This window comes from Jaminaea rosea, assembly GCF_003144245.1.
Source record: "Jaminaea rosea strain MCA 5214 unplaced genomic scaffold BDZ90scaffold_13, whole genome shotgun sequence".
NCBI lineage: Eukaryota > Fungi > Basidiomycota > Exobasidiomycetes > Microstromatales > Jaminaea > Jaminaea rosea.
Window position 1 is genome coordinate 445,844 of NW_020289987.1, and position 26,601 is coordinate 472,444.

The 26,601-nt window shown below is 59.0% G+C and overlaps 14 protein-coding genes across 14 annotated transcripts; 6 read left to right on the plus strand and 8 right to left on the minus strand.

The window, feature by feature from the left end:
- Position 1: 1 nt before the first annotated feature.
- Positions 2 to 685, plus strand: BDZ90DRAFT_262053 (hypothetical protein; the record flags this gene model as incomplete). Its single annotated transcript, XM_025508436.1, has 2 exons — positions 2 to 103; positions 185 to 685. 2 exons carry the CDS (start codon positions 2 to 4, stop codon positions 683 to 685), a joined length of 603 nt encoding a protein of 200 aa, XP_025360464.1.
- Positions 686 to 842: 157 nt separating this feature from the next.
- BDZ90DRAFT_233866 (WD40 repeat-like protein) lies at positions 843 to 2,692 on the plus strand. Its single transcript, XM_025506798.1, has 2 exons — positions 843 to 2,333; positions 2,407 to 2,692. The coding sequence occupies exons 1-2, from the start codon at positions 880 to 882 to the stop codon at positions 2,480 to 2,482; spliced, it is 1,530 nt and encodes a 509-aa protein (XP_025360465.1). The 5' UTR covers positions 843 to 879; the 3' UTR covers positions 2,483 to 2,692.
- BDZ90DRAFT_233867 (NAD(P)-binding protein) lies at positions 2,260 to 3,895 on the minus strand. Its single transcript, XM_025506799.1, has 3 exons — positions 3,393 to 3,895; positions 2,408 to 3,329; positions 2,260 to 2,334 (listed from the first exon to the last, which is right to left on the minus strand). Exons 1-2 carry the CDS (start codon positions 3,750 to 3,752, stop codon positions 2,541 to 2,543), a joined length of 1,149 nt encoding a protein of 382 aa, XP_025360466.1. The 5' UTR covers positions 3,753 to 3,895; the 3' UTR covers positions 2,260 to 2,334; positions 2,408 to 2,540.
- A 324-nt stretch (positions 3,896 to 4,219) lies between these two features.
- BDZ90DRAFT_233868 (hypothetical protein) lies at positions 4,220 to 5,468 on the plus strand (the record flags this gene model as incomplete). Its single annotated transcript, XM_025506800.1, has 3 exons — positions 4,220 to 4,466; positions 4,539 to 4,668; positions 4,761 to 5,468. Exons 1-3 carry the CDS (start codon positions 4,229 to 4,231, stop codon positions 5,464 to 5,466), a joined length of 1,074 nt encoding a protein of 357 aa, XP_025360467.1. The 5' UTR covers positions 4,220 to 4,228.
- Positions 5,469 to 5,795: 327 nt separating this feature from the next.
- On the minus strand, positions 5,796 to 6,902 carry BDZ90DRAFT_262057 (hypothetical protein; the record flags this gene model as incomplete). The annotated part of the gene is made up of 1 exon (XM_025508437.1): positions 5,796 to 6,902. The coding sequence occupies one exon, from the start codon at positions 6,900 to 6,902 to the stop codon at positions 5,796 to 5,798; it is 1,107 nt and encodes a 368-aa protein (XP_025360468.1).
- A 363-nt stretch (positions 6,903 to 7,265) lies between these two features.
- Positions 7,266 to 8,511, minus strand: BDZ90DRAFT_281248 (ribosomal protein S5 domain 2-like protein). The gene is made up of 2 exons (XM_025509345.1): positions 7,512 to 8,511; positions 7,266 to 7,435 (listed from the first exon to the last, which is right to left on the minus strand). The coding sequence occupies exons 1-2, from the start codon at positions 8,481 to 8,483 to the stop codon at positions 7,277 to 7,279; spliced, it is 1,131 nt and encodes a 376-aa protein (XP_025360469.1). The 5' UTR covers positions 8,484 to 8,511; the 3' UTR covers positions 7,266 to 7,276.
- A 138-nt stretch (positions 8,512 to 8,649) lies between these two features.
- Positions 8,650 to 13,926, minus strand: BDZ90DRAFT_255084 (hypothetical protein). The gene is made up of 3 exons (XM_025507840.1): positions 13,670 to 13,926; positions 9,966 to 13,592; positions 8,650 to 9,886 (listed from the first exon to the last, which is right to left on the minus strand). The coding sequence occupies exons 1-3, from the start codon at positions 13,769 to 13,771 to the stop codon at positions 8,720 to 8,722; spliced, it is 4,896 nt and encodes a 1,631-aa protein (XP_025360470.1). The 5' UTR covers positions 13,772 to 13,926; the 3' UTR covers positions 8,650 to 8,719.
- A 289-nt stretch (positions 13,927 to 14,215) lies between these two features.
- On the plus strand, positions 14,216 to 15,098 carry BDZ90DRAFT_262060 (hypothetical protein; the record flags this gene model as incomplete). The annotated part of the gene is made up of 2 exons (XM_025508438.1): positions 14,216 to 14,292; positions 14,414 to 15,098. The coding sequence occupies 2 exons, from the start codon at positions 14,216 to 14,218 to the stop codon at positions 15,096 to 15,098; spliced, it is 762 nt and encodes a 253-aa protein (XP_025360471.1).
- On the minus strand, positions 14,735 to 18,028 carry BDZ90DRAFT_233874 (hypothetical protein). Its single transcript, XM_025506801.1, has 3 exons — positions 17,843 to 18,028; positions 17,347 to 17,772; positions 14,735 to 17,274 (listed from the first exon to the last, which is right to left on the minus strand). Exons 1-3 carry the CDS (start codon positions 17,990 to 17,992, stop codon positions 15,172 to 15,174), a joined length of 2,679 nt encoding a protein of 892 aa, XP_025360472.1. The 5' UTR covers positions 17,993 to 18,028; the 3' UTR covers positions 14,735 to 15,171.
- Positions 18,029 to 18,211: 183 nt separating this feature from the next.
- Positions 18,212 to 19,012, plus strand: BDZ90DRAFT_255088 (nagb/rpia/CoA transferase-like protein; the record flags this gene model as incomplete). The annotated part of the gene is made up of 1 exon (XM_025507841.1): positions 18,212 to 19,012. One exon carries the CDS (start codon positions 18,212 to 18,214, stop codon positions 19,010 to 19,012), a length of 801 nt encoding a protein of 266 aa, XP_025360473.1.
- On the minus strand, positions 19,010 to 20,891 carry BDZ90DRAFT_233875 (UDP-Glycosyltransferase/glycogen phosphorylase). The gene is made up of 3 exons (XM_025506802.1): positions 20,744 to 20,891; positions 20,570 to 20,660; positions 19,010 to 20,486 (listed from the first exon to the last, which is right to left on the minus strand). Exons 1-3 carry the CDS (start codon positions 20,791 to 20,793, stop codon positions 19,062 to 19,064), a joined length of 1,566 nt encoding a protein of 521 aa, XP_025360474.1. The 5' UTR covers positions 20,794 to 20,891; the 3' UTR covers positions 19,010 to 19,061.
- BDZ90DRAFT_233876 (kinase-like protein) lies at positions 20,752 to 22,735 on the minus strand. The gene is made up of 2 exons (XM_025506803.1): positions 22,043 to 22,735; positions 20,752 to 21,975 (listed from the first exon to the last, which is right to left on the minus strand). The coding sequence occupies exons 1-2, from the start codon at positions 22,661 to 22,663 to the stop codon at positions 20,881 to 20,883; spliced, it is 1,716 nt and encodes a 571-aa protein (XP_025360475.1). The 5' UTR covers positions 22,664 to 22,735; the 3' UTR covers positions 20,752 to 20,880.
- Positions 22,736 to 22,946: 211 nt separating this feature from the next.
- On the plus strand, positions 22,947 to 24,083 carry BDZ90DRAFT_262064 (hypothetical protein; the record flags this gene model as incomplete). The annotated part of the gene is made up of 1 exon (XM_025508439.1): positions 22,947 to 24,083. The coding sequence occupies one exon, from the start codon at positions 22,947 to 22,949 to the stop codon at positions 24,081 to 24,083; it is 1,137 nt and encodes a 378-aa protein (XP_025360476.1).
- Positions 24,084 to 24,181: 98 nt separating this feature from the next.
- On the minus strand, positions 24,182 to 26,429 carry BDZ90DRAFT_222766 (Metallo-dependent phosphatase; the record flags this gene model as incomplete). The annotated part of the gene is made up of 2 exons (XM_025504542.1): positions 24,182 to 25,024; positions 25,089 to 26,429. 2 exons carry the CDS (start codon positions 26,427 to 26,429, stop codon positions 24,182 to 24,184), a joined length of 2,184 nt encoding a protein of 727 aa, XP_025360477.1.
- Between the last annotated feature and the right edge of the window lie 172 nt (positions 26,430 to 26,601).

The window sequence follows — 26,601 nt, forward strand, 5'->3', positions numbered from 1 at the left end:
GATGGTTCGCATTCAAAGCTTCCTCTTCGCTACGACCACAGCGCTCGTCGTGCTCCTGCTGAGCGGCACAGAGATCGCTCAAGCTGCTATTATCCCCAACGACGTGAGTACAGCTTCGCATCATCCATCTGGCCGATCCGCATCAACCTTGCTAACCACACCTCACCACCCTCATCTCGCGCAGCATCCTGTCCCCAAACGCTCAGACGCTGCTCCATCAACGCGGGACCAATCCAGCTCTTTCCTACCCTTCGGCCCGGGCTCCCTCCCTCCCCTGTCGAAGAGAACGAAACGCTCTTATCTGAGCTCCTGGTTCTCACTCCAGTCCGACCCACAAGACCCCAATAACAATCCCGCTCTCGACTCGTCGTCAGACAGTGTCGAATTTTCGTCGTCGGGCAGCCTCAATCTCCTGCGAAGCAAGAAGGAGGAGCTGCTTAACCAGGCGCAAGAGGCCGCTCAAGAAGCAGAGGCGGAGGAGCTTGTGGGCGGGAAGCTTGCAGCGGCTGCTGAAGGGGTAGACGAGGACGACGAGGAAGCTGCTAGGGTTGAAGGGGGAGGCATGGTCGGTGCGTGGTGGCAGAGCCAGAGGAGGAGACAGAGGGAGAGCAGGATGTGGAAGCTGGAGGAGCAGAAGCCGGCGGCCAAGGGCAAGAAGAGATTGAGTGGATGGTCAGGCTTGTAGTGGACTCTGCGTATGGTCTTTCAGTGTTCTCCCAGTACCCAGTGTCCAATGAGCATGCTTTCGATATCCTTTCCAGCTCGGCGCCATGAGGGCGAGGCGGCGGAGGAGAGTGTGTTGGTCTCTGTGCGGCGCGTATTCGCCTCCACCATCTTCCCTACTCAACCTCAAGAGTCAACCTCTTCGTTCACCCAATCATGGAGGAGCTGCAGAGCGGCATGGTCTCGCTGCAAGTTGGACAAGGTCGAGCAGATGCTATCGTTGCACGGTACATCGAACATTATCATGGCAATTCACAAGCCGCCAAGGCCTTGTGCAGGGAGCTCCGTCGAGGCGCAGAGGGCCAAGAGGTGCCCGACCTTCTTGACGTTCTCGCTCACTACGACAGGTCGGCAGGCCCTGCTCTTCCATCGGCCACAATCAGCCAACATATCTCAAACGCAGCGCTCCCTACGCCTCTACTCCCCGGTCCCCTCCGGTATCACATCACTCACACGCACTCCACCCTCCACCCAAGCAATATTCTCTTGCTCCGCTCCATCCTTCTCCCCACACGACGCTTCGATACTTCACTCCCGGACCCAGACTTCGTCACCTCTCTGACACCCTGCCTCCTCACATCAGGCGCCGACAAGAGGATCCTCTTCTCCCTACCCGACTCGGGTGAAGTCATCGAAGCATTCGAGCCTGCTGCTCGCCCTGGGTTGGTAGATGGGGGACATACAGCCCCGGTGCTCGATGTTGCGCAGCATCCTCGAGAGAAGAGGGAACTGATCACCGTGGGTATGGACGGGAGTGTCATCCTCTGGGACTTGCTGCTCCGCAAGCCCGTCCTGCAGCGCAGTAAGGATCATGCGAGATTTGTCGTGCGTTGCGTTTGGAGTGAGGACGGAGAGTGGCTGGCGACTGCAGGATACGACAAGAAGATAAACATCTACCAGCGCGAGGTGGGCCAGAGTGATAGGATGGACGACGATACCAAGGAGGATGGTATTGAGGTGCAGCCCCTCAATACCAGCTTGACGCTTCGCCAAAGTATCGTCACGCAGGGCAATCCAGAGGCAATCGTATTCCTGCCCAACGACGCTCAGCCTCCAGACGTGCCCGGACCGACATCGCCCTGGCTCGTCTGGACACAGCGAGAGGACTGTCACGTTAACTACCTCCAAGTCGGCGTCGCTGATGCCCAAGCGACGTCGCTGCGCTTCAACACCAACCCTTCACCGACGGATACGCACGTATCCTACTCGCTTCTCTCCCTCGCTCTTCACCCGACGCTGCGCCTTCTCTCCATTGTAACCGGCTCGCACGCTACAGAAGGGGCGGTCAGCCAGATCTTACTGTTACCTCTCTTCTCGGGCGAGCGGGTGCAGACCATTCACACGACGGTACCCAGCTCTTCCTCTTTCGTTCCGCGCCAAGCGTGGTTCACGACCCCCGAAAATGCCAGTCGAGGGGAGGGCGTTTGGGTTGCGAGCGAGCATGGCCGCCTTAAGCTGTACGATCTGGCCACGGGCGAAGAGAAGGCCGACATCGGAGTGCATGGCGCAGCGAGTGAAAGCGTGGACGGTGGAGGTGGCGCAGGGATGAGCGCGGAGGAGAAGGCAAAGAGATGGAGAATGGGTACTATGAATGGAGTTATCAAGGATGTGTGAGTGCGAGCGAGCTGAAGGCAGAGTGAGGACGTTTGCTGACCATCTTTCCGATCTGATGCTTGCTCGCAGGATCACTTTGAGCGACGGACGTGTGGCAACGTGTGGCTTCGATCGTACCGTCAGAATATTGGAGCGCGCCAATTGAACTTGTCCCTCTACCAGCGCGCCTATGTACATCTGTTCCATCATGCTCGCTCTGCAGCCTACGCCTTGGTATCCTGCTTTGCGCCACTCTTGATCTGCCCCTGGATCGTCTCCCTCACACTCTCTTCAAACCCAATCAAACTCCCACCACAGAGCTCCTTGAACCTCGCATTCTTGACCAGCGTCGCATCAATGGTATCCTCGTCTCCTTCCTTCGGAGCAGCAATGATGCCCTTCTTGTCGGGAAAGTCTCTGATCAAGACACGAGTGCAGTCACTCCATCCAAAGGGACCAGTGAAGCCCAAGATGCGCTCATTCCCCACATCATCCCTAGCGATAGCGGCAACGTGAGCCTTGGCGATGTCACGAACATTACAGAAGTGCTGAGGCGAGGCACTGTCATACGTCGCCGTCTCGCCCTTGTACAAGCTCCAAAGCCACTCGCCCGGGATAGAGGCCGCTCCCTTTGGGAGGATGGGTTCGCCCAAAGTGGCATTCGGGTGCACAGTGGTGAAGGTCAAGTTGTTGCTACGCTTGGTGTCTTCGAGCCATTCCCATGCTGCTCGTTCAGAGAGGATCTTGGATGTGGCGTACATGGCCATGGGTAGCTTTCCGGGCGTTTTGTCTGTTTCTTCGCCTTTGGCCTGCTTGTCTGCTTGTTGGCGGGCGAAAGTAGGCATTTCGTCGTCCCAGGTGTCATGGTCCCAGACTTTGGCTGGGTGAGCAGGGTCGAACTTCGAGCGTGGCACACTTGAGGGCTGGCCAAGGGCTACAGATGAGGAGGTGAGGACGAGGCGGGTGACGGAGGGGTGCTTTGAGATGGTATGGAGGAGATTCTCGATTCCGGCCTGCGAGTAGGATAGACGTGAGTTTATGCTGTTTGCTCGCTTCGCCTGCCTGCGGCAACGTACCTTGGAGTTCTCGATGACTTCCCACGTTTCACCAAAGCTGACATCCGTAGCCAGGTGAATGACACCTTTCACATCGTCGTCGATGATGCCTTCGTATGCGCCTGGGGCAGCCATATCCTTGACCAGAGGAGTCTCCAGTCGGCCTTTGCCGAAGTGCTTCTCAACATATGAGGTGAGCCCAGCTGCCTTTTCCTCCGAACGGACAGGGCAGCGGATGCGGTAGTTGTTCGGGTGGGCGAGCAAGGCAGAGGCAGTGTGTGAGCCAATGAAGCCAGTTGCGCCCGTGATGACGACGAGGGAGCCTTTGGGCAGTGCCGGCTGGAGAGGACGCTGCGCTGCGTGGGCGTGGTAGGCGGGCATATCGAGCGAGTGGTGAGAGGTGGAAGTGAGTGGAAGTCGTGCCAGTGTGTGGTAGTGAAGGTGGAAGATGACCTTTACACCCTACATTCATGGGGACGTCTCTCTTTGCTGCTGACCAGAGCCCGGTTGGAAGAAGCGCGGGGTGCCACTTGCCGCCGGCCATAATCCAATGGAATCGCGGGCTGAGCAGTGCGCTCGAGCCACGCGCCAAGCTGCATGACATCACAGTGCGAGACGAGACAAGCCTGCGTGCCTCGTGGATAGGCGGGGCGGGGACGCCGACTGAGTGGAGTTGGGACGAGCGAGGCGAGGCGAGGCGAGCGAACGGAGCGAGAGGCACAGTGAGAGAGAGAGACGAGCAATTGCCCCTTGTCCGCATGGAAGCAACGAGGCAGCCAAAGGCATCCAACCGATCGATCACCACCAACTTCAACACACCTTCTTATCTACCTTACCACCGCAGTCCGTACCACGCCATGACCATCCTCAACATCCACGCTGGCTCCTTGCCCAGCTTCGCCCTGCGACTCAAACCAGCAACCGACTCGCTCACAACGCTGCGCGAGCGCAGTGCTGCAAAGGTCCGGCTGCAGCTGACCGACGGGATCCCACTTGCCCTCAAGTACGGTTGGAAGGGTCAGCGCTACTCATTGGAGGACGACGACGATTGGGAGATCTTCTTGGAGAGGGTTGGCGATGAGAGGGAGGCAGATGGTGAGTCTCAGTCTGGAAAGACTTGAGCGTTCGAGTGTATGCTCATCCTTTCCCCTCCGTCGTCCCCCCTAGTCTACCTGTCATCACCTGAGATTCCGGAAAAAGAAGACAGTGACCATCATGAGGGAGCTCAGCAGGCCAATCTTCCGCTCATCGACGAGTCCACGCTCGTAGCCCGCACGCCCGGCAGGGGCAAGGGAGGGTGAGTAGTCGCGAGGCAGCAGCGGAGCTGCACCGCCCATGTTGGTCCTTGATAGCGGGCTGACATCCTCTCCTCTCATCGCCCTCGCGCAGCGCCATCTCAATCCACCGCGTCAACCGCGATGCCGTCACCTCCGTAGACGAATACGTCGACGCGGGCGGTGTCTCCGGCGGTGGCCGTGATTCGATCCTCTACCCTCCTCCACGCGAGCCGCAGCCCATGCCTGGCTTCTCACAGATTAAAGTCCCCGAGCAGCAGACGAGCAGCAGCAGCATCCACCCAGGCCACGACAGCGGCGATGCTGGATCGGTCCGCACGTCCAAGACCAAGAAGACGACCGCAACGGCAGCGTCCATGACTCCCAGCCATAAGATCGCCTTCCAGGAGTTTCACGCTCAGCTCGGCGTTCGTCTCCTCAAGGGCTCCCTTGGTCCTGTCCAAGATGTGCCCATGATGCTCAAGAGCGGTTATCGCCACGTCTACGTTTCGCGCTCCTTTGCCCTCAACCACGGGTTCATCCCCAAGGACACGACTCCGGGCACCTACGGGTTCAACGGCATCACCAATTTGGGCAAGTGGCCCGTCCAGGTTGGCAGCAAGGCTGTTAGTTGCACGGTTATGTTGGCAGAGGATTCGTACTTCCCTGTCATCTTGGGTAGGAGCTTCATGGAGAAGAGGGGAGTCAGGACCGACCCTGTTGACCCGCTCAATGTCGTCTTCATGGACAATGGAGAGAGGCCTGACGTTGAGGTCGTTGTGGTTAGGGATGAGAAGGGGGAGATTGTCACGGTTACGTAGGCGACGAAAAGGGGTTTAGGTGGCAGGTGAGCGAAGCCACGATGTTCGAAGTCAGATTCAACTCCTCTGCTCCTTGATAATGCTTCAATTGGTTCACGCGCTCTGGCGTCAGGTGTGAGCATCTTTTTCGCGTGGAGTCAAGGAAGGAGAGACGCCGCAGATCACGACCAAATGCATCCGTAGGTCGCAGCAGGCTCACGCGGACCATCCTCACGCCAGTCAGCAGATCGTTGAGACGGCTCGTACCTTCATTCACGCCGTCAATGCCTTGGTGATCGCGTCTAGCAAAGGCTGACTGCTCAGACATTGGATCATGATCGTCGTTCCTCTCAGCACGAAATAGCAGCCACAGACCCCGCATTAGCCCCCGCAGCAGCACCTGCGTTCTGTCTAATCTGCTCCATCTTCTGCAGTATAGCCAGCAGAGACGTGACCACCAGTGCATTCCATTCCCCCTTTTCCTGGGCCCCCGTCGCCAGACCGTAAGCTTTTACTGCGTCCGAATGCCAGACGAGCTTGCCCCTCTTCTTTTGGAATGCCCAAGCTTTGCTGAATCGTCTTGGAGCGACGTAGGTGCAGATTAGTTGCTCGTTGCTGGAGAGGGGGAGGGAAGAGAGGAGGTCTTCTGAAGAAGAAGTGTGCGGGGGGCCCTCGTCTGCTTCTTCGTCGTCGTCGATCTTGATGTTCTGAGGCTTCTTCAGATCGTCCTCCGAGGCGGTGGGGATGACTTTAGCGTCTCCACTGTCAGCGAGTGTGGCTTCGTCCTTATCGTCGTCGTCGTCCTCCTCCTGCTCTGCTGACTCCTCGTCATCTCCCACCTCACTTGCCGGCAAATCGCCCCCGACCACGCGAACGAGGGACCAAGTGCTCATCCAATTCCTCGAACCCTTCCAATCCCCTTCCAATGACTTGCGCAAAGCCACCTTATCCTGTGTGTGAGGCTCTGATCTCCACTCGAAGACCTCGTGCCCACCACCCTGCCCCATCGAGCTCGGTATGACGAGCCGGTACTTGCTCGAACTTCGAGTAAGCCGCTCCATTCTTACTGGCTCGGTGGTCAGCGTTGAAGAAGAGCTGGATGAAGCCACCTTCAACTTTTTCACAGAACGACGACAAGCATCTCGAGCCCCTCGTGCATCCAAGCCCGGCCAGACGCGTAGGGTTGTCCATTTGCTTTGATGCCATTTTGCCCAATCTGCCGTTGAGGACATGAGTGCCTTTGCATCCTCCTTTTGGCCATGTGAGGTGATCAGGAGAGAAGGAGTGCGCCAGTGCCCGAGCTCGACGACTTCGTAGAGACGTCCTTGCGGGGCTGAGGAGGACGAGGTGGTGGGAGAGGAATGCTGGAGGCGCAGCTTCGTCGAGAAGTTGGAGGGGGAGTCGAGGTCTTGCACTAGAGGCGTTGGACCGAAGATCGAGCTCGGCAGAGGCAGCATAATCGTCGCTTGCTCAAGCTGAAGGTGGTGATGGTGAGCGATGAGTAGCAGGCAGCCAAAAAAGGCGGAAGAAGGAGGATTGCTGCAAGCCTCTGACGCTTTCGCTGCTTCTCGGCGCCATTGAACCTGCGAGCAAAGCTGCGCGTGCCTGCATCTCGGCGCACGGACGTATCTTCCTCCCTGCCCGCTCTAGCGCTTGGATCGCGATTGGCAGCCGTCTCCGCTCACCAGTCGTCGTCACAACCGTCATCAGAGCTTGAGCTTCTTCGCGCGGGAGGACAGAGCCATCTTCTTGCGGTGCATGGTATGCTGATTGCATTGATGAATCGAAGGTCGCTACGGTATTAGGCCGGCCGAATCGAGGGCTTCACGAGCTACGCGATTGATGAGCTGCGAGAGGGAAAGGTAGAGAGAGGAGCGTGAGGAGCAAGATGACAGTGGACCTTCTCGCTATGCCTCACCTTGAAACGATCTGCGCCGAGATGAATCCCACCGTACCACCTCGTCACGACGACGAGGACATTCTCGCAACGCTGCATTGCGGCGAAAGAAAAACGACACAGTGTCAGCCTCGAGCAGCCGTCACCTTGCGCACCGCTGTCTGCTCACCAGCGTATCAAGTAGATGTGCCAAACGACCCCCAGCCGCCGACTCTCCATCGTCGTCATTGTCTCGATGTGTCACCTTCTTGCCCTCCCTCTGCTCGGTGCACACCCACGCCCGCATCAGAGGGTGGGTGGCCTTATCCATTCGCGGATACTTCTCCATGAGGGACTCGAGAAGGTAAGGTACCTCAAGGGGCGAGTGTAGAGGAACGGCATGACCCACGAAAGTGGACTTGCGCTCTACGACGGCATCCGTTGTGGTCCATCGCTTGCTGCGAGCACTCAGTGCTTCGGGAGGTACGGGTGCTGGCTGGGATGGCTGTATGCTGCTGCTACTACTTGATGCTCTCGCTGCTTCCTCGCTGTTATCCTGCCGCCGCCGTTGCGCCTCATCTCCGGCTGCTCCCCTCTCATCATTGGCTCTCCTCTCTTTGTCCCGTTTCCCCATCTCCTTCAACCACGCCTCGACCTTTCCTTTCACCTCCTCACACCCCTCAAACAATACCGCCCTGCTCGCATCCCCCTCCTCGCCCCAAGGCTCATCGTGCGACGAGCGAAAGATGCGCAGCACTTCGCTGAAGAGCTTTGTATCCACCTCGTATGGCCCGAGGAAACGGTCGAGGAGCTGCAGCTGGGGTGGGGAGGTCGATGCTGGGTAAGAGGGCGGGAGGGAGATGGAGAGGCGGAGAGAGCTGGGTGAAGGGGAGGGGGAATCAAGGGGCAGCTGGAGCTCGAGGCGAAGCTTGCAGTTTGAGGTCCATTGCGATGATGATGACGAGGAACCAGCAGGATCGATGGACACTACGCTCAACCGATCATCGGCGTAGATCGAGTCCAGCGCTAGGAGCTCGTCCGCTAGGGTGCGGGCAGCCTCGCGGGACGAGTCCGAGGGAAAGGCGAATGACGAGTCGTCTGCGGATGTAGTGATTTGCTCTATGAGCTCCGAGATGCTAGGACGGGGCGCATCTCGCGCCATCAGGATGAGAGGGGCAGGATGGACAAGGTAGGAAAGGAAGAAAGGCACCGAGCCCACGCGAGAAGTCGACTTTCTCTCTGTCCGCCCTTCCTCCCGTCCGTCCGCCTTGCCATCCAGCCGAGTCCAACACTTCCAAATCTCTACGGTCACAACGAGAATGAATGCAATGCGAAATCGTGAATTTGACAGAAAAGGCGTGCATAGAGACAGACACAGGACTCGTTTCCCTCACTCCCTCAGCTCATCTTCAATCTCGCCCCGCCCCTTCCAAAGATCTTCCCCAAATCAACGTATCGCCTATCATTGCGATCGAGATATCGGCCCACCGTCTTCGCAAGCGCATCGAGGGCATCCCTATTCCTGGCGGCGAGGATCTTCACCTCGTCCAGCTCCGACCCAGCCTTGGTTCGCTCGAATGCCCGCGCAACGTCGAAGAGACTGGCGAAATAGCACAACTGGTCGTACAGCTGCTTATCCGAGTACTCTGGACCTACACGGCCCCTACACCCCTTGACGAGGCAGCGCGATGCGTACACGCCCAACAAGCGGGTACGCACACCGCACGAAGGCTCTGTGCATGCCTGCCATGCCGTGTAGTAGCGGCTGATGTGCGAGCGGATGGAGAGCTCCAGCTGGATGATGAGGCTGTTCAAGGGGAGCGGGATGGCGCACTCCACCGAGGAACAAAGGAGAACCCCCTTCGGTGAGAGACACGAGGTGTTGATTCCTTCGAAGTTGGTCGACGTCTTGCATCGCGGGCAGGTGATGGCCAGACGGTCACATTTGGCAAAGCGGACACTGTCCGGTGTCTGGCTGTCTAGGGTCACAAACTCCCTGTCCGGCACAGAGCTGGCGCTCACCGACGTGACTGCGTAGCGCGAGGCGTCGAGTCCCAAGCACTCGGCCAAGCGCCCACGGTCCGTCCCCTGGATGCTCTCACAGAGACGCTCCACGGGCGGCAAGATCTGCAGCGCGAGGTAATGCTCGAAGTCGACTTTGAGCTCCGACCCTTGCTTCCTCAACTCATCGGGATGATGCGCCCGATCCGCTTGTGCGCTCTTTGAGCTCGAAGCCCCGTCCTTGCCCAGACAGAAGATGTAAGGAATCACATCTCCCATCCTCGCGCCCAATCCCCTCTCCTGCATACGCAATGCGACGTGCACATGAGGTTGGCCGGAGATGTTGCTTCCGTAGGCCTTGGGGTCTTTGCCTAGGCGCTTGAAGACGATAAAGTCCTCCAGCGGGATTGTCGAAGAACCTACAGCCTCGCCGATGTCGGTTAGGTAGGAGTGGATAGAGGAAACGACATTCTCCGTTGATTCGCCAGAGAGGATCTGCTCCAGGACGTAGGACGAGACGTTCTTGCTCAGCGCCGAGTACTCGCGACGTTTCATGTCGAGGCCCTGGTGTGCGAAGATGGGGAGAAGACAATGTCAGCTACTGTTGCTCGCGCATGATACTCTCCACGCGCCATGCACTCACCTTGATCTCAGTGGACACCTTCTTCCTCTCCTCGCCGCTCGCCAGGATCTCAACCTCGTCCACCTTTCTCGCGGCGTACTTCTTCTTCTGAAGCAACAGCATGCGCTCAAACACGGCATCGGTATCAATCTCTAGCAACTTGTACCTCTCGTTGACCGCCCGCTTGAAGTCATTACCAATCTTGGCCGCCTGCGCATATGTGGTCGCATTGGTATTGATCATGACCGAGTCCGTGTCACCGTAGATGACGTCCAAGCTCAAGGACTCTGCGAGCTCCTTTGTCGCGGTGAGAATCTCACGCCCCTTGAAAGTGGTGAGGGCGGCCAGAGGGCGAGCGTAGAAGCGTGATCCTTCGAATCCGAGACAGCCGTACATGGAATTGGCGGTGAGCTTGAGCGCCAGTTGCTTGACGTTCCACTGCAACTGCTTGTGGGCGGGAGCGCGCTTGTCCTTCATGAGAGACTTGACTTGGCGACGACGCTCTACGAGCTTTGAAATGAGGTTGGGCAGGACACCTTGAGCCACGTCCGACGACGGGATGTCCGGGACGGTGGACGAGGGGTCCTCTTGCTCCTCATCCTCATTGCCTCCTGCAGCCGCGCTGGCGTCGTTCCAGCGGGCACGGTCTACGGTGGTAAAGTCGATGTTGTACTCCTGTATAATGGACGGATAGAGGGAGTTGAAGTCCATGACCAGGATGTAGCGATCCCACAAGCCGCGCTTGGGGTCGAAGACGAGACCGCCCTTGAACTTGTCCTTCTTGTTGCGCGACTTGGACCCAGCCGTCGTAGCAGGCGCCGCGCCACCATCTTCAGCCTCCGCCTCAGCAGCCGCAGCTGCCTTGGCCGCTGCTGCCCTCTTGCCTCCGGCGAGTTTGTCGGGAACAATGAACTTCCGGCGATGGAAATCGTGCAGCAGAATGTACTCGTTACGCTCTGCTCGACCTCCGGAGAGGGTGCGTGCCCATGTGTTGCCGGCAAGATTGGTGAGCTGCTTGGTGAGGGGGAGGATCTGCACCTTGTGCGCGAGGGACATGATGAAGAAGGAGTCCGTCTCGCAATGCTGAAGGAAAGTGAGGAGCTGCCTTGGGTTGGGAGCGGCCGAGTCGAAGTAAGAGGGCACATCGTCCGGATCGATGTCCTCTCGTTGGACCTTGAGGTGCGTGCCGACCATCTCCGTGAGTGACCAGGTGGTTGATGTAATCATCGACTTGCCGACGTCGCTGCCCAAGTCGCAGCACAGCCTGCCCTTCATGAGGCCCAAGTTCCACCCATTGCGCAGTTTCGGCCAACCTTGCCTCCTGAAACGGCCTAGCCTCGACCAGTGGTCAACGCGCAGCTCCCTCATGCGGGAGAGGAGCACATCAAGATCGTTGGCGGCAAAGTCGTGCGTGAGTACCACGTCTGGGTCGAGGAGCTGAAATTGCGCAAGCAAACCGTTGAGCAGTGCGCGCTCCCACTTGATCGCCTTGATGCGGCCACCTTGCTTACGGACTTCTGCTTCGAAGCCTACAGGCCACTGCCCGGCGAGAGGGCGCACAGCAGTCCAGAGGGAGCTCGGCCGCTCCTCTGGGTTGCGCACGTCTTCCAACTGAGCGTCCGTCCAGGTGCGAAGAGAGACGGCGACAATCTCGCGCTTGTTGGCCGCATGATTGTGTACAGTACGCATCGAGAGAGACATGATAGTGAGGGGCGGGTCGCGCGAGGCATCCGCCGCTGCGCCGTTCTCATCCTTCTTGTCGGTCGTCGCCTCCTGCGTCGCTGGCGAAATGAACTTGGCGTCGTCCACACTCCACTCGGCTTTACACCAGCTCAGCGGCTTCTCCGTAGGCAACGCGTCAGGCGACTCGATTCTCAGCCAGCAGGGCCCCATGATCTTGCGCTTGATCAAGAAAAGCTCCATCGCGCTCGTCTGCGTGCCAAAGGCGTGCGAGAATGTCTTGCCCTGTAGGTCGGAGGGGAGGGCGGGCTCGTCGAATCCGTACTTGACTTTGAGATACGTTCCGGTCGCAGGCACGCCTGGAAGCTCAAAGGCGTAGTGACGCGTCACGGTTTTGCCCAAGAAGTTCTTGATGCCCAGCTTGCCACGCAATGAGTCGAAGTCGTCATAGATGTCGTCCTCACTCGGCTCGACGTCGGTCATGTTGCCTTCATCGTCGACCTGGCGGTCTCGCTTGAGGAGGAAGACGCAGCGCTCCACCCCCTCAACGCGAACGCAAGCTGAGACGTACTTGCCCGTGGTGCGGTCCTTGACTTTGCCAATGAGCAGGATGATCCCTGCTTCGAGCTCAAGGTGATCCATCCAGTAGAAGGGGAGTGTGCCGTCGTCTGCGAGCGCGTTGACCTTTGAGCTAGTCGAGGCGGGAGCGGCGGCCTCGTTTGAGGCAGGTGAGCCGGTCTGTACGGTGTTGAGGGACGCGTTGATGGTCTGCCAGGCTGTCCGATCTACGGGCAGGGGTTGAGCAGCTTTGATCTCCTCGTCGACGGGCTCCTCCTTAACGCTAGCCACCTGCGGCTGTGCTGCGGCTTCTGCGCTGACGTTCATCCTCCTCTTGTTGGCGCTGGTGCCAGCAGGAGCAGCTCGCGTGATGCTCTGCACTGCCACCCCATCATCGTCGTCGCTGTCCTCATCGCTAGGCCCGCCGGTTTGCATACGCAATGCCCGAGGTCGGGTTCCATCGCCCTGCTGTTGTTGCTGATGCTTGGGTCTTGCATCAAGACCCATCGACCCAATCTTGCCGACCATCCCGGCTCCATTCTTGCCCCTGTTCAGCGCTGTGGCGGTCACATCGGCTGCACTGATCTCGCTACTCTCATCTGTGTCATGTAGACCCCACTCGTCACTGCCGCTGATGTGAACGGGTGCATCGGGACCATCTGAAGAGGGCTCGGGAAGATCGCTTGAGGGTGCAGAGCCTTCTGCCGAGGATGAAGAGGGAACGGCACGCTTTGAGCTGCGGTAGGTCACATTGGGCGCTCCACCCGTGCCGAGGCCGATCGTCGACGAGTAGGGGCGTTTGCGTGATGCTGATGCGGGGGAGCCAGCTGCTGGGCTGCCGGAGAGGAGCCCATAGCCAGAGGGACGACCGGGGTAGCCTCGTGCGGCGGGAGTGCGAGACGGGGTAGTCGACGACGCGGGGCCAGATGGCGAGCCAGTATCCGCACCGAGTCCACCCATAAGTCTTGCCATGAAGTCTTCCTCCTTCTCACGGTTGACCTTGGGTCTGTACGCGTCCATTGCAGCCTGAGATCGCTCCTCTTGAGCCTTACGCGCGCTATTGGAGGTAGAGATGCCGCTGCCAGAGGGTTTAGCAGGAGCTCGAGCGAAAGCGTTGACCAGCTTGTCTTCTGTGCTCCCGCTCGCTCCCTTCTTGCCACCTTTGCCGCCCTTCTTCTTGGGCTTACGCCTGCCCGTCCTCTCGTAGTAATCCTGCTCCGTTTCGCTCTCCTCACCGCTCTCCTCTTCGCCTCCGCTCCGCTCCCACTCGTTGCGCCCATCGTCGACGTAGGCACCTGTACCATCGTCGTCTTCGATGAAGTCGTCGTCCATCATTCTGCCGCGAAGGATGGACTTGTACTCGTTCTCTGTTACCTCGTCGTAGAGGTCGTCATCCCCTGATGAGGCGTCCTGGTACGTGGGAGCGGACGCAAGTCAGGCGATCAGCGCGGTCAAAGAAAGCTGGTCCAAGGCCACCGCAGACTCACATCATCTTGCTCGCGTTGGGAGGGCGCATTGACCCCACTACGCTTAGCCTTGAGCGCGGCAAGAGCAGCTGTGCGCTTGGCTCGAAGGCTAGCTGCGCTCATTGTGATGGCGCGAGATCTGCGAGTCGATTGAGCCCGAGTAGCTGGAGGAAGACGATGTTGATGCTGTTGTCTTTCGCTTGGATATCTGGCCGAGTCGTGAGATGATGCGCGTGAGATGCTGCGAGGGCTACGAGAAATGAGAGGTGCGGTGTAATGGCAAGACGATTGAGAACCAAAGGGCTGCCCACGTCCGTTCGTTCGTTCCCCTCACTTACCCGCCTCAGAATGGACGCGTCTCGTGTCGCGAGTCGGGCAGGCAGACTGGCAGGCAGGCAGCGGAACGGCACGCGGAGGCGGAGGCGGGAGGCGGACTGAGACAGCCTTGAGGTTGAAGATGTTGCTTCGTGGGTTCCTCGGAACATCATCCACCGGGGCCGCATTACATACGACAGCTCTACTGGGCATCATCGTCGTAGCAAGGTGGGGATCTGAAGGCTGCCCAGCATGTACGGAGATCAAGCCCTTCGTCTCGTCACAGAATGTCGCAACATGGAGGCGACGGGTAGCTTGAAGCCCTACAAGTGAGTGCAGCCTAGAGCCAAGAAGCGTAGATTCAGAGTCCAAGCGCTGACTCCTGCCCTCGATCTCTCCTCCTCCTCTCTTGCTGCCCTCCTTCACTCGCTACCCGTCACCCGCTCGCAGCGAATCACTCGTTCGCCTCATCCTCCTCGAAACGCGTCAAATCCACACCTCCCTCTCTACGCTCCTTTCCTCCCTCCCACCAGGAACAGACGTAGACGTTGCAGCCCAGTCGGACCTCTCCCTCGGCGCTCAACTCTTGACACTACACCACTCGGCTCAACGAAACAAGCGCTGTCTGCTCGCGTACCACGAATGGCGCATGGGCTGGCTGAAACGCCGTCTCTGGGCGAGGGGAGGGGCACTCGGACTGGTACTCGAGGAGAAGGAGGAGAGGGGATCAACTTCGAGTGTCACTGCGGCTGCGGGTGGGGAGGGACAAGGAGCAGGAGCAGGGGCAGCAGCACGGGCAGATGTACGCTCTAAGCTCTCCCCGCAGGAGCTCACTTGGTTGCGCGATTACGCTTCTCTCGTGACAGCCTTCAAGTCCGAGTTACTCGACATTACAGACCTGACCGCCCCTCTGGGTCAGGCGGCTGGGAGATCCCATGCTGACGGCGGTGGGAGTATCATCGGGTGGGGTCCACCCAAGGAGCTCATGGTCACCGTCGTGGCTACACGGGATGCGCGAGAGGTCATGACTGAAATGGGGATGCTGAACCTGAGGAGAGGTGAGAGGATGAGAGTCAGGCGGACCGAGGTAGAGGGGCTTATCGTGAGAGGATGGTTAGAGGTGTTGGAGGAGTAGCGGCCCAGCAGTCTCTACGGTCAAGGAAGAGCCTCACGGATATCAAGATTGGAACCATCATACCACGTAGACGCTACGACAGGAGGATCCACCCATTTCCGCACCTCCGACAAGTCGTATCATCTTCCCCCTCCTCCTCGTCTTCCTCTTCCACCCTCTCCCCTTGATCGCCCTTCTCAGGATCATCCCCCCCGCCACCGCCCTCTTTCGCTCCACACCCCACGCAGCTCCTCACCCTCATATCTCCTGCAAGCACAGCAAAGGTGACGCTGCATCGCTTCCACAGATGGCCATTCTCGCACCGTGCCTGCTCGAGGCGGAGTAAGAGAGATGACAGGTCCGTATTTGTTGCGGCACCGCTGGAGGAGGAGGGAGGAAGATCCGGAGAGGAGGACGAGAACTGCTTCTCCGCCCCTGGAGGTGAGGCAGAGGGCAGAGGGATCGGGGCCGAGCATGCTGGGCAGACTTCTGCTTCTGGAGCAGAATTCGCACGACGGCCAAGCACCTTTTCCAGTCTCTGGGCCAAGGCTGTACGCCAGTTGGCTCCACCCCGGCTCTGCAGCACGTCCCGCACAGCTCGCGCCATAGCCAGGACTAAGGGCGACTTCTCCGCTCGAAGGACTAGCGTCTCCACTAGCCTCGCGACCACCAAGCGTAGGTGCATGGCCTCGAAGTCCTGGACCAGCGCCGGGGGCGTGTGATGGGCTTTGAGCTCTCGGAGGGCCCAGTAGGTCAGCCAGACTAGCCTTGGGGGAGGAGAGGTGGATGGGGACAAGGAGGAGCTTAGCTCCGTTCGAAGGGCGCTGAGCAGTTGGACGCTAATGTCGGAGGCGGTCAGCACGTCGTGTGCAGTCATGAGCGCAGCGTAGTAGATCGAGAGGGCGGGTCGGAGAGCGTGAATGGTAGTCCTTCTCGGCCTGCTCGCCCTGAAACCAACATTGTGATCGTCATCGTTGGCGAGGCTGTGGCGTACGGCTTGGAGGAAGAGGGAGGCGCAGTGACCCATTGTACCTTCTTCTTCTTCTTCCTCTTGCGCTTCGTCCGCGCTCGCTGGCAATTGCAGCATCATGGTGCATCGACTCTTGTGATTGAGGAGGGAGCGATACGCTTTGATGTCGTCGTCTGATTGGATGGCTGCGCGGATCTGCAGAGCTGATTGGTCGCCGCTATCGTCCGCCGCCCATCCTGGCAAGTTACGTCGCGCCTCGACTTGCTGTAGGAGCGACTCCAGGACGAGTCCTTCTGATGAGGTCGTGCGCGGGACAAGGACTGTGGTTGCCTTGCTCTTCTCGGGTATCAAGGCCCTCTGCTTTCCCGCGGCTCCATCGTCGGTGAGAGGCACGAGGTATTGGAGTCCAGAAGCCAGCGTGAGGCGTAGCTCTTCGCCCGTCTTCTCCAATGAGGTCGCCCTTGCATGTGGCGATCTCTCATCCCACTCCTTTGCTAGCTCGTGTTGGGCCTCGTGCTCACCGAGAAGGCGGAGAGAGGTCCAACCGCCCGTGGGCGCTGCGTCCTCGATGAGTGATGGTCCGGCTTCACTTCGGCGTGCACGCTTGGATGGCGGCGGTTGCGACTTTTCTTCGCTGGTGGGGCGCCAGATATGCACTTGTCCCGCAGTCGCAGCAACGAAAATCGTTCCTTCATCGGCTCTGCCCCGCTCGGCTCGTAGCAGTGTTACCTCTGGCGCACCGCGTAGGTTGGGTGGTTGCACGCTTGCTCCCCCGGCGGTGCAGTCCACCTCGCCGCCCTCTCCGATGCGTACTCGCACGTCGATCAGTTTCGGACCGCGCCCGGGCACAATGGCCAGCAGGCTGAGTTTGATCATCTCTGCTCCCCCATCCTCCGCACTATGATCGACGTCCCCACTCCAGTAAACTGCCGTCACCGGGCGACGTGCCACTTGCACTCTTACCGCCTGCTCTTCTCCTTGGAGCTGAGTAGCGCTATTCTTGCTTCTCCATCTGGTCCAGAGGAGCACCTCGCCCGATCTGGCGGCAGCAGCAAGGATGCACAATGATGAGGGTCGACCTCGACGATGACGACGGCTGCTGCGCATCAGGTCTGGGCTCCAGGCTACGTTGAGGACTTGGCTCCCGAGTGTGGTGTGTCGACGTTTGGGAAGGGTAGTGTCGGTCGAGGCAACAGCATTCAAAGACTCGAGAATGGTGTATGGTCCCTGTACATGAGCAGAAGACGTTGTTAGCTCGTGCTGCGTATGTCACACGACGGTCGCATGCCTGGCGCTCACCTTGTAGGCGTTTCCCTTTGCATGCAACAGCCTTATATCCAAGTCCGAATCTACTGTAGCCAAGACACAAGATCCCATTGGTCCGAGCCCTCTCGGAGACCATTTTGCCGTCTTGAAGCACAGCAGCGACGCATGAAGGCAGAAGGGAGCTGCCGCAGCTTCGTAGTCGTGTTCTGTGAGGGGCCGATGCTGGAACGATGTGCGGTCGGACTCTGGACGAAGGGTGGAGACGGGCACAGTGTGAAGGTAGTGATTGAGCAGTGGTGTAGCGAGGCTGCTGTTTGAGGATTTGGCAGCGGGGCCGGTGGAGCTCGAGGGGCCGGCAGCTGTTGCTGAGCCAGAGTCGGAGAGGAATCGGTCGTACGTGACCGCAGACTGAGCTGTCGTGTCTGGCTTGATGGTAGGGAGGAAGCCGATGGATGGGGTCTGCGGGTGAGAGGGGTCCAGGTAGTCAGTATGTACCCTTGTTTTGCTCCATCGCTCGCCCTCGTCTCACCAGAATGTACAAGTTCCAATCGCACACGATCAGCAGCTGGCCCAGCTCGTTGTACTCCAGTCCACCATGTCGAGTCTGCCCTGCAAAGGGAATGTGACAGAGGGGTATGCGCTTCGCCTCACCGCTGCGCACAGCTCCAGCTATGGCCATGACGAGCTGCACAGGGCGGATGGATTGATGTAGTGGGTAAAAGGGAGACAAAGGCGCCCAGTCCGCCCTCCGATCGTTGAATCAATCATGTTTGAGCGTGGCTCGTGCATGCGTGCGTGCGTGCGGCTTCGACTCTCAAGCGGAAGGGGCGCTTGATGTTCTTGCCTCTCCTCTATTCTTCATCCTCTCTCAATGCCACCAGACCTACAATCACCAGACATGGCCAGCACAGCAGCAGCAGCAGGAGCAGCCTCCTCGATCCGCACTGCCAAGCGCACCCTTCGCAAAAGCATGGCTACTCGCCTCTCCTCCATCGACCCGCAAGACCTTCGCGCCCAATCCCACAAAGTCACCTCACGTATCCTCGCCTCCTCAACGTATCGCTCTGCACGCAACATCTCCATCTACGTGAGCACCGATACAGGAGAAGTGGAGACGGACGAGCTATGTCGTTGCACACTGGCCGATGAGACCAAACGTCTCTACGTACCCCTCTTTGCTACCCCGGCACCCACCGCCCTGGGAGAGCAGGGCAAAGTAGGCTTTGCGCCTGATATGCGAATGTTGCAGCTTCGTAGCTTGGCAGAGTACGAAGGGATGAAGCGCAACAGGTGGGGGATTAGGGAACCGGAAGACTGGGTCGTCGATGATCCTGAGACGCACGGTGCAGTTGAATCCGATGTCAGCCACAGACGACCACGCCCTGACGCCTTGGACGCAGCGTCAGGAGGTGAAGGACTTGATCTCATCTTGGCGCCAGGCGTAGCATTCGATGTCTTCGCCGGAAGGCTAGGGCATGGAAAGGGATACTACGATCGATACCTCTCCCAAGCTGAGGCGTGGGCGGCCAAAAGGGGGAAACAAGGGCCCGTCTGCGTTGCACTGGGATTGAGGGAGCAGGTCTTGCCCGAGGGAGAGAGGGTTCCAGCCGATGAGAGGGACAGGGTCTTGGATGGTATCGTCACGCCTGATGGGGTGTTGAGGGGACACGAAGATAGAGGGAAATGGCAGGGGTCATGATAAGGCGATGATGCGGTGGGTATACAATTGCAAGCACGGCAAAAATGCTCTATGAGTCGCCGTAATCGTCCTCGCTCTCCACCTCTGCTTGTCCCTCCTCGCTACCTTCATTCTCGCTCTCCTGTTCACCTGACCCCTCGTCGCTCCACACCTTTTCAATCTCCTCACCCGGCCAGAACCACTCCAAAAAACAGCTAAACACCACATCCGTCGCCAAGACGATGCAGAATACCAGAGCACCAAAGCTCCCTCCCCTAGCATCGGCGTCTTTCTCCCAGACGCGCTTGAGACGATCCAGCGTGGTGACAGGCGGCTGAGCGAGAGCTTCGAGGTACACCCGCTCCAGGCGATTGACAACGCGTGGCCACGTATAGGTGCTGCGCAGGCTTGCTTCGTCATCCTCTTCGTCCTCGACCATCTCCTTCTCCTCGCCCCTCTGCTGGGCACGTACCCTCTCCAACCCGACTTCAAGCGCATCCCTCAAACTACGCCACTCTGCCCTCTCCGCCAAGATCATCCGGCCAGGCTGAGGCAGTACCTCCGGCACTCCCCCGACGGGAGTAGCAACGCAGAGCAACCCACAGGCTGCCGCTTCCACCAGAGTGGTGCCAAAGGCCTCGGTCAGAGAGGCGGAGAGGAAGAGTTGTCCCGATTGAAGATGCTCCCTTACCGCTGTTGGGCCGAGGACGTTCCCCACCAGGCGTACTCGCTCGAGCTGATGCGGTAATGCGGTATCTTCGGTGGTAAGGGCGACTGTGTTCATCTTCTCCCTCATCTGCTCGAGCACCACTCGACCAGGCCCGTCCCCTCCGATCAGGAAGTCCACATCTGGGTGTCGCCGACAGATGGAGGGGATCAGACGTGTGAGGAGGGAGACCCCCTTTCTATGAGTGAGCCGGGAGAGGATCACGATGGTGATGCGGCTTCCCCTCTCTCTCGATCGCGTTGTTGTCACATCCGGGTAGAAATGCCCCGCATCCACCGCATTAGGAATGACAGCCACCTTCTCCCCCTCCAGTCTCGCCCTTAGACTCGTATTCTCCTTCCCCGTATAACTCACACAAACCACTCGATCCGCCTCCCCCAAGGCGAAGCGGAGTAGCCTATTCGTAAGAACGGAAGCCGCATCCCCTTGCAAGTCGAAGAGGGAGTGGTCCGTAAATACTGCTCTCACTTGCTGCCCACCAGCGTGCAGGGGCAAGCATCGTGCGTGAAGAAGGGCTTCGTGAGCGAGGGAGCTGAGTGCCTGATGCGCGTGAAGGAGTTGGACCCTTTCTCGTAGGAGGATGGTGCGGATGAGTGGGTGCGAGGCGAAGAATTGGGGTAGGGTGGCTTGGGTTCCAGGGACTGGGAGGAGAGGGAGATGGTAGATCTTGAGAGTGCGGACTTGCGGCTCGGAGGTTGTGGGAGAGGAGACGGATAGGTGGCGGATGCCTGTGCGATCCGGGGCGTAGGCGTGGGTGATTACGATCACCTGTGTGAGGAAGGGGTGGAGCAGAGGTGGATCAGCCTCGAGTCTGGCAGCGGCCTGACGTCTGATGAAGTTGCAGTGCTCACCGTGTGTCCTCTTGCGACGAGTTCTCGTCCAATCGCTAGCATGTGGCCCTCTACCCCTCCCACGCCAGGGTAGAAGAAGTCCGATACGAGGCTGTGCGGCAAAGAGGAGCATGATGGCGTGCACAGTCAGTATCGTCCTCTAGCCACTCACACCGCGCTCACACCAACACGCACGCACGCACAAGACGGACGTCGCGACTGACAGCTTTGCCTGCGCATCGCATTGCTCGCCGCGAGAGGTCGTATGTACATGCACATGAGGTGAAGCAAGGTATGATGTGTAAACGACGCGATGCGATTCGATGCGATGCTCACGCGATTCTCAATTTCTCCAATTTCTCCTTCTGCTCATCCTCCACCGTATGCTGCGTAGTTGCCGTCGTATCTGTCGAGGTAGTTGCCGAAGTGGATGGCGAGTCGGATGTGGTCGTTCCGCCTGCTGCTGGGGCTTCGTCTATATTCTCTAGTCCATCCGATCGTGATGTGGGGAAGCCTGTCTCCTCTGGTCCGGCGGAGGCGTCGAAACTTACGCTCTTGCGTCTGCGCATCGATATCGAGGAGGTGGTCGGGGAGGGGGACATCAAGCTGAGTGGGCCCGTAGGTGGTTGGAAGCGGGAGAGAAGAGGGTGTGGCTGCGTAGGCGCGCTTGCGTCTGCCTCATCATCGCTTCCCTGTACCGCAATGGCATGTTCTCCATCGATGCTGACTAGCGTGGTAGCGGAGGCAGGACGCGGTACGCCGGGCCGCTTGAGGCTGTTCCAAGGACTGGGGCCAGGGCTTGTGATGTTATCCGTAAAGCCAGCAAAAGGGTCACCGCCACCGTCCGTCTTGACCCTCAACGAGGCAGGCGGTGAAGCTCCAAAGTCCCACGACTGTCCTGCCCTGAGCGAGGCCATGGACATTGCTCTTCTCCTGTTCTCCTGCCTTTCTGCGAGGGGAGGGAGATTGACAAGGATAGTGCTGGCGAGGTGACGAGGCGGTTTAGCGCCTTTGAGGAAGGGATGCTTGAGTAGCCTTTCTGCGGTGGGGCGTTTCTCTGGGTCCTTTTGGAGGCATGACCGGATGAAGTCGTCGAACTGCTTCGAGTACTTGTGTGCGCCACCCGTGCGATCGAGCTGGGGCGGGTCTTCGCTGAGAGTCTTGAGGAGTACCTTGACCGGAGGCAGGCGGGAGTGAGGAGCGTGTCCTTGACTAAGCTCGAGAGCCGTGATACCGAACGACCAGATGTCGGCTTTCGAGTCGTAGTGACGGCGTTCGACAACTTCGGGGGCCATCCAACAGGGGGTGCCGACAAAGGACTTTCGTTTGCCCTTGGACGTCTTGGCGTCATTGTCACCCATCATGGCACCTACGCCAAAGTCGCCCAGTAGAACGGTGCCGTCGTCGTCGACGAGGAGGTTGGCGGACTGTGATGCGAACGAAAAGAGTGAGCGGGCGACGTATCTCATCATCTCCTGCTGCACGTCATCTCACCTTGAGATCTCTGTGCAGCCAGCCATTGACGTGGAGATAAGCCAGACCCTGCAATGCCTGTTTGAGAATGGCACAGATGACATCCTCTGAGAGCCCGTCCTGATATCCGAACCGCATAATGTCGAGGAGAGATCCGCTGTTCATCAAGCGTGTAGCGATGTGCAGCTTCGATCCAACGACCCAACATCCTCTAACCCTCAGCACATTTGGATGCTTGGAGAGGGACATAAGCTGAGTCTCTCTCCTGAGCTCATCGGTGTCCCTGCCAAATGCCTCGAGGTCGATGACCTTGACGGCGCATGCTCTGCCCTGAAGCGGGTGGAAGGCGGCCTGGTAGACGATGGAGGATGCGCCCAGACCAATGATATCGCCCAAGTCGTAGTCGTCTGGCTGAGAGGAGTACATGGGCCATTCATCGACGACTGAGTTGATGTGATTGGCAGCACGCATGCCATCGACGAGGGATCCGACGAGGTTGTTGCTCGTGCTGATGCTCGTGCTGCCGTTGCCGCTACCGTTACTGCTACCGTTGCCGTTGCCATTGGTTCTGCCGCCGCCAAACCGCGCAGCATCGCGGCTGCTAACAAGGCGGCGAGAAGACGACGAGGACGACGAGGCCATGATGATTGGCGGCGTCAGGAAAGTACCACGGAGCCGCGAGGGGCCGATGAGGTGAGTGAAGGCAAAGAAGGCAACATGGCGTGGCGCTTGCAGGCAGCAGCAGCAGAGCAACCAAGTGCGATGCAGACAGAGGAGGAGCGCGGGCACGGGCCGCCGCCCGCCAAAAGAAGACAAGAAGGGAGACGAGCCCGCGTCATTGGTCCGCCTGCAGGTCCGCTCCCACGCTCCTCATCTGACTTTGTTCTTGCCAACCTAGTCATCAGTTAGGCAGGCTGAGCAATCGATGGACTTGTATGGCAGGGATACAAAGCGCAGGAGGAGGGGCGACGGAGAAGCTGGAAGCAGTACCAGCAACATTGCCGCCTCGTCCTTCCTCGATCTCAAGGCCCAGCTCGCTGGAAGGCGAGAGCGCGAGCAGGCGCAATCGAGTGGGAAATCTCTTCAGCCCAAGAGCGGGCGCAAAGACGAGGAGGATGAATACTCTAGGCAACGACTTCCCCCCCATCTGCGTCATGTCAGCAGCAGCAGCTCATCGTCATCATCATCGCCTTCGTCCTCGTCGAGGTCGAAGCACAGAGATCGAGGTGGAGACGCTTCGACGCTTTCGTCCTGGGCAGAAACACCCTCCGCCCGTCTAGAGCGCGATCGCAAGGCCAACCTAGCACGCAAGGCCAAGCTGTACGATGAGCTACGTCGTGGGCTCAGTGGTGGACTCAAGCCGGAAGATCTCGAGGAGGGAGGAAAGATGCAAGGTCTTCTCGACTGGGATCGCATGATCGAGGAGCGGCGGCAGACAGAGAGGGGTGAGGAGGTTCATCGCGGGCGAAGCGACGATGAAGGAGAGGAGGATCAGCAAGGAAGCGATAGCAGAGACCTCGTCGAGTACGAAGATGATATGGGCCGCACGCGCCTGGTGCCTCGCAGCCAAGTACCCATGGAATACCTCGTCGAGCAGCGCCGTCGCAAGGAAGAGGGCGAGGCAGATGCTCAAGGCACCACCCTGTATGGCCCGCAAGCCCAGTTCCCCATCATGACTCGTGGCGACGTACCCAAGGAACCAGGACAGGACGCGCAACACTTTGATGCATCACACGAGGTACGCAACCGCGGAGCTGGCTTCTTTCGCTTTGATCAGGACGAGGATAAGAGGAAGGAGCAAATGGAGGCCCTGCGCAAGGAGAGGGATGAGACGTTGCGGCGCAGGGAAAACGTGAGCGGCGAAGGCGGCGAGGCGGTGGGAGGAAAGACGATGAGCAAAGCTGAAGAGCGGCTCGAGGCTAGGAGAAGATTTGTAGCCGCAAAGACAGAGGAGCTACGTCGCAAGAGGGGACAGGCAGGCGCAGCGAATGACCCGCAGTCGAGCGCCGTAGACCATTTCCTCGACACGCTCAGCACCGAGTGGGCGGCAAGCCAACGATGACGTGGCGTGCTAAACGAAACGTGGCATTAGCAAGAGGGGCCGAGCATGTAAAGAAGCAATCATCATATACCCCTACAATCATAGTCCGTGCGCCTGCCTCACCCGCTCCCTTGCACAGAGCTATATCCACGCGGGCAGCGCTGTCCTTGTAATGCCGTACCAGAGCGGAGGTAGCACACCTTGGCCTCTACGCACTCCCTCGTGACGCAAGGAGGCGATAAGCTCGAGTTGCGCCCCTGATAGACGGTGAATTGTTGCACCAGCTCAGGGCGGGCGAGCATCTCGTCGGTCGTCCTCGCCCAGAAGGTGGTGTTCAACGGAGCCTCCTTCGGCCAAATTGATCCATGCGACGCTGAGTGATTGGAATACGCCTCCCTCGCCGAGTATAGACGCTGGAAGACGGGGCCATGTCCCTGGTTGGCCAAAGAGTCGAAGGAGTCCAGCTGCGAGTAATAGACTGTATGGTCGAGGATGCGATACGTCTCCGGGTCGATATCGTAAATGCCGAACGAGGGATTGACCCGCGTCAAGGGCGTAATGCTAGGTCCGATATAGGCGTGAGCGAATGCGTCGGACGAAGAGTTGGAAGTGCCATTATTGCGGTAGAAGAGGTTGAAGAAGTCTTCGTGCGAGTGACCCCAGAACATCTCGCGGATCGTGTGCTGAAAGCGCTCCACAATGATGCCAAAGAGGTTCGTGGGAGCATCTCCAGGATCACTGCCTGACCATCCCGAATAGACGTGGCCCTGCACGTAGACTGCCTCTCCGCGCTTCTCTGCAGCGTAGAGCTCGTCGGTGAGCCAGCGCAGCATGCCGGATGGGTCGGCTTGACCGTAGCGCAGATTGTTCCAGGGATTGCGGCGGTACCATAGGTTGGTGTTGAGCGAGATGATGCGCAGCCCTTTGCGCGGTGAAGTTGAGAAGCCGCCATAGTGTAGGCCCTGAGGAAGCCGGGTCAGGGGTCAGTACAGTCCATTCAGCGCACCACGCCTCGCGCACGCTCACAATCTGCTTTGCGTCTTCATGATCGAACCATCCCTCCGACTCCCATAGCTTGGACACATAATCGTAATTCCAGCTGAGCGTGTCGTGCCCCTTTGGCAGCGAATTGGCCGACGCCGCATCCGACGGCGAAGAATCATGATTCCCCAGCGAGGCAAATACGGGGCCCTTGCCAAGGAACTTGCGCATCGTATCAAAGACGGCCTGCTCCGTCATGGTGACAAATGCCTGCGAGATGTGATTCGTCGCATCGTGCGTCACGGCATCGCCCGTGTAGACGGCAAAGTCGACGTCGCGCCCGCCGTTGAGGGGCGTGACGGCTTGCAGACCCGCAATGAGGAGGGCAATGGGTGCGTCGCATTGGTACTCGCCCCAGTAACTGGCCGGCTGTACGAGCGAGGAGCTGTTCAGTACCTGCCCAGTAGGCGCGGGTGACTGAGCGCGCGTAGAGTTGAAGCTGTCTTGCCGGCAGCATTGCCCTGACGTGCACTTGCCCTCGCCACCGACGAGGTAACGGGTATCGAGGTGGATATCGCTCAGGTGGAGCATCTTGAGCGGGCGACGATGTGCCGTCGGCTTGCCAGGCCGGTCGCTTTTACGCGCTGCTGGCGGGGTGCGGCCGCCCACTTTGCTGAACCACCTATCGAGGTAGGCGTCGGTCAGCTCTGTAGCTGGCGGCGTTGGGCAATACGTGAGGATATTGGCGCAGATGGCCTGTCCATCCTGCGAGCTCGCGCTCAAGTTGGCGTAGGAGAGGATCTGCGCATTCTGTGCGCCTAGCGTAGAGGGCGCGTACATTCTCTCGCAGGCCTCGTCGCTCGTCAGACCGTTTTTGGTGCTGGCAAAAGCGTAGCGCTTACAGAGGTCGATCATTACTTGCGGGCCAGCTCGAGGGTTGGCACGCACGAGAGCTTGGCCGACTCGCAGTGCATCTATGCATTTGGTGCAGTTACTGTCAGCCGAGCCGGAGATGATGGCTGTGATGTTGGCAAGGGTATCATTGATGGAAGGACCCGTTCTACTGGCTGGCAGAGGGTAGACTGCGTCTGACTCCGGAGGCGTGACAGGCAATCGAAGCGGGTCATACAATGAGGCGGCGTACGGCTCTTTGTTGATGATGTCGGTGAAGACGGGCCTCGCCTCGCTCCTGTGGTCTGCTGATGGCTTTTGGTAGTATCGATCGTAGGCTTTCGAGGGGAACTTGGCGGGCGCCGTGAAGATGGTCTGCGATCCTGGCGCTACGCCCCTTGCCGTCGCTGCAAAGGCGAGAAGACTTGCAGCGACAAGACTGACGGCCAGTAGCCCGGCGGCCGATCTCAATGTGAGTGTCGTCTTGGGCGCCATGATTTCGACTATTGGCGGCTGTTGCTGCTCAATGTACGAAGCTGACTTGGCCTTGACGTCGTCTTGATATGAAGCCATGCCAAAGAGACCAGCTCGCAGCGCAGTGTCGTGTGTCGCTGCGAATTGAACGAAATCGCGCCCAGCCAGCCAGCCAACGTGCGTCCGTGCTTCG

Excerpts from the sequence above, each read along its gene's own strand:
- BDZ90DRAFT_233866 (XM_025506798.1), top strand. The coding sequence starts at position 880 with ATGGAGGAGCTGCAGAGCGGCATGGTCTCGCTGCAAGTTGGACAAGGT. Across the intron at positions 2,334-2,406 it reads AATGGAGTTATCAAGGATGT|GATCACTTTGAGCGACGGAC; the intron begins GTGAGTGCGAGC and ends GCTTGCTCGCAG.
- BDZ90DRAFT_233874 (XM_025506801.1), bottom strand. The coding sequence starts at position 17,992 with ATGGCCATAGCTGGAGCTGTGCGCAGCGGTGAGGCGAAGCGCATACCC. Across the intron at positions 17,773-17,842 it reads ATTGGAACTTGTACATTCTG|ACCCCATCCATCGGCTTCCT; the intron begins GTGAGACGAGGG and ends TCTCACCCGCAG. Across the intron at positions 17,275-17,346 it reads CAAAGGGAAACGCCTACAAG|GGACCATACACCATTCTCGA; the intron begins GTGAGCGCCAGG and ends GCTCATGTACAG.
- BDZ90DRAFT_281248 (XM_025509345.1), bottom strand. The coding sequence starts at position 8,483 with ATGGCGCGAGATGCGCCCCGTCCTAGCATCTCGGAGCTCATAGAGCAA. Across the intron at positions 7,436-7,511 it reads CACATCTACTTGATACGCTG|CGTTGCGAGAATGTCCTCGT; the intron begins GTGAGCAGACAG and ends GCCGCAATGCAG.
- BDZ90DRAFT_233875 (XM_025506802.1), bottom strand. The coding sequence starts at position 20,793 with ATGCGATGCGCAGGCAAAGCTGTCAGTCGCGACGTCCGTCTTGTGCGT. Across the intron at positions 20,661-20,743 it reads GACGTCCGTCTTGTGCGTGC|CCTCGTATCGGACTTCTTCT; the intron begins GTGCGTGTTGGT and ends TTTGCCGCACAG. Across the intron at positions 20,487-20,569 it reads TCGTCGCAAGAGGACACACG|GTGATCGTAATCACCCACGC; the intron begins GTGAGCACTGCA and ends TTCCTCACACAG.
- BDZ90DRAFT_233867 (XM_025506799.1), bottom strand. The coding sequence starts at position 3,752 with ATGCCCGCCTACCACGCCCACGCAGCGCAGCGTCCTCTCCAGCCGGCA. Across the intron at positions 3,330-3,392 it reads AAGTCATCGAGAACTCCAAG|GCCGGAATCGAGAATCTCCT; the intron begins GTACGTTGCCGC and ends TCCTACTCGCAG.
- BDZ90DRAFT_233876 (XM_025506803.1), bottom strand. The coding sequence starts at position 22,663 with ATGGCCTCGTCGTCCTCGTCGTCTTCTCGCCGCCTTGTTAGCAGCCGC. Across the intron at positions 21,976-22,042 it reads GGCTGCACAGAGATCTCAAG|TCCGCCAACCTCCTCGTCGA; the intron begins GTGAGATGACGT and ends TTCGCATCACAG.
- BDZ90DRAFT_255084 (XM_025507840.1), bottom strand. The coding sequence starts at position 13,771 with ATGAGCGCAGCTAGCCTTCGAGCCAAGCGCACAGCTGCTCTTGCCGCG. Across the intron at positions 13,593-13,669 it reads CCCAACGCGAGCAAGATGAT|GACGCCTCATCAGGGGATGA; the intron begins GTGAGTCTGCGG and ends CCCACGTACCAG. Across the intron at positions 9,887-9,965 it reads AGGTGTCCACTGAGATCAAG|GGCCTCGACATGAAACGTCG; the intron begins GTGAGTGCATGG and ends TTCGCACACCAG.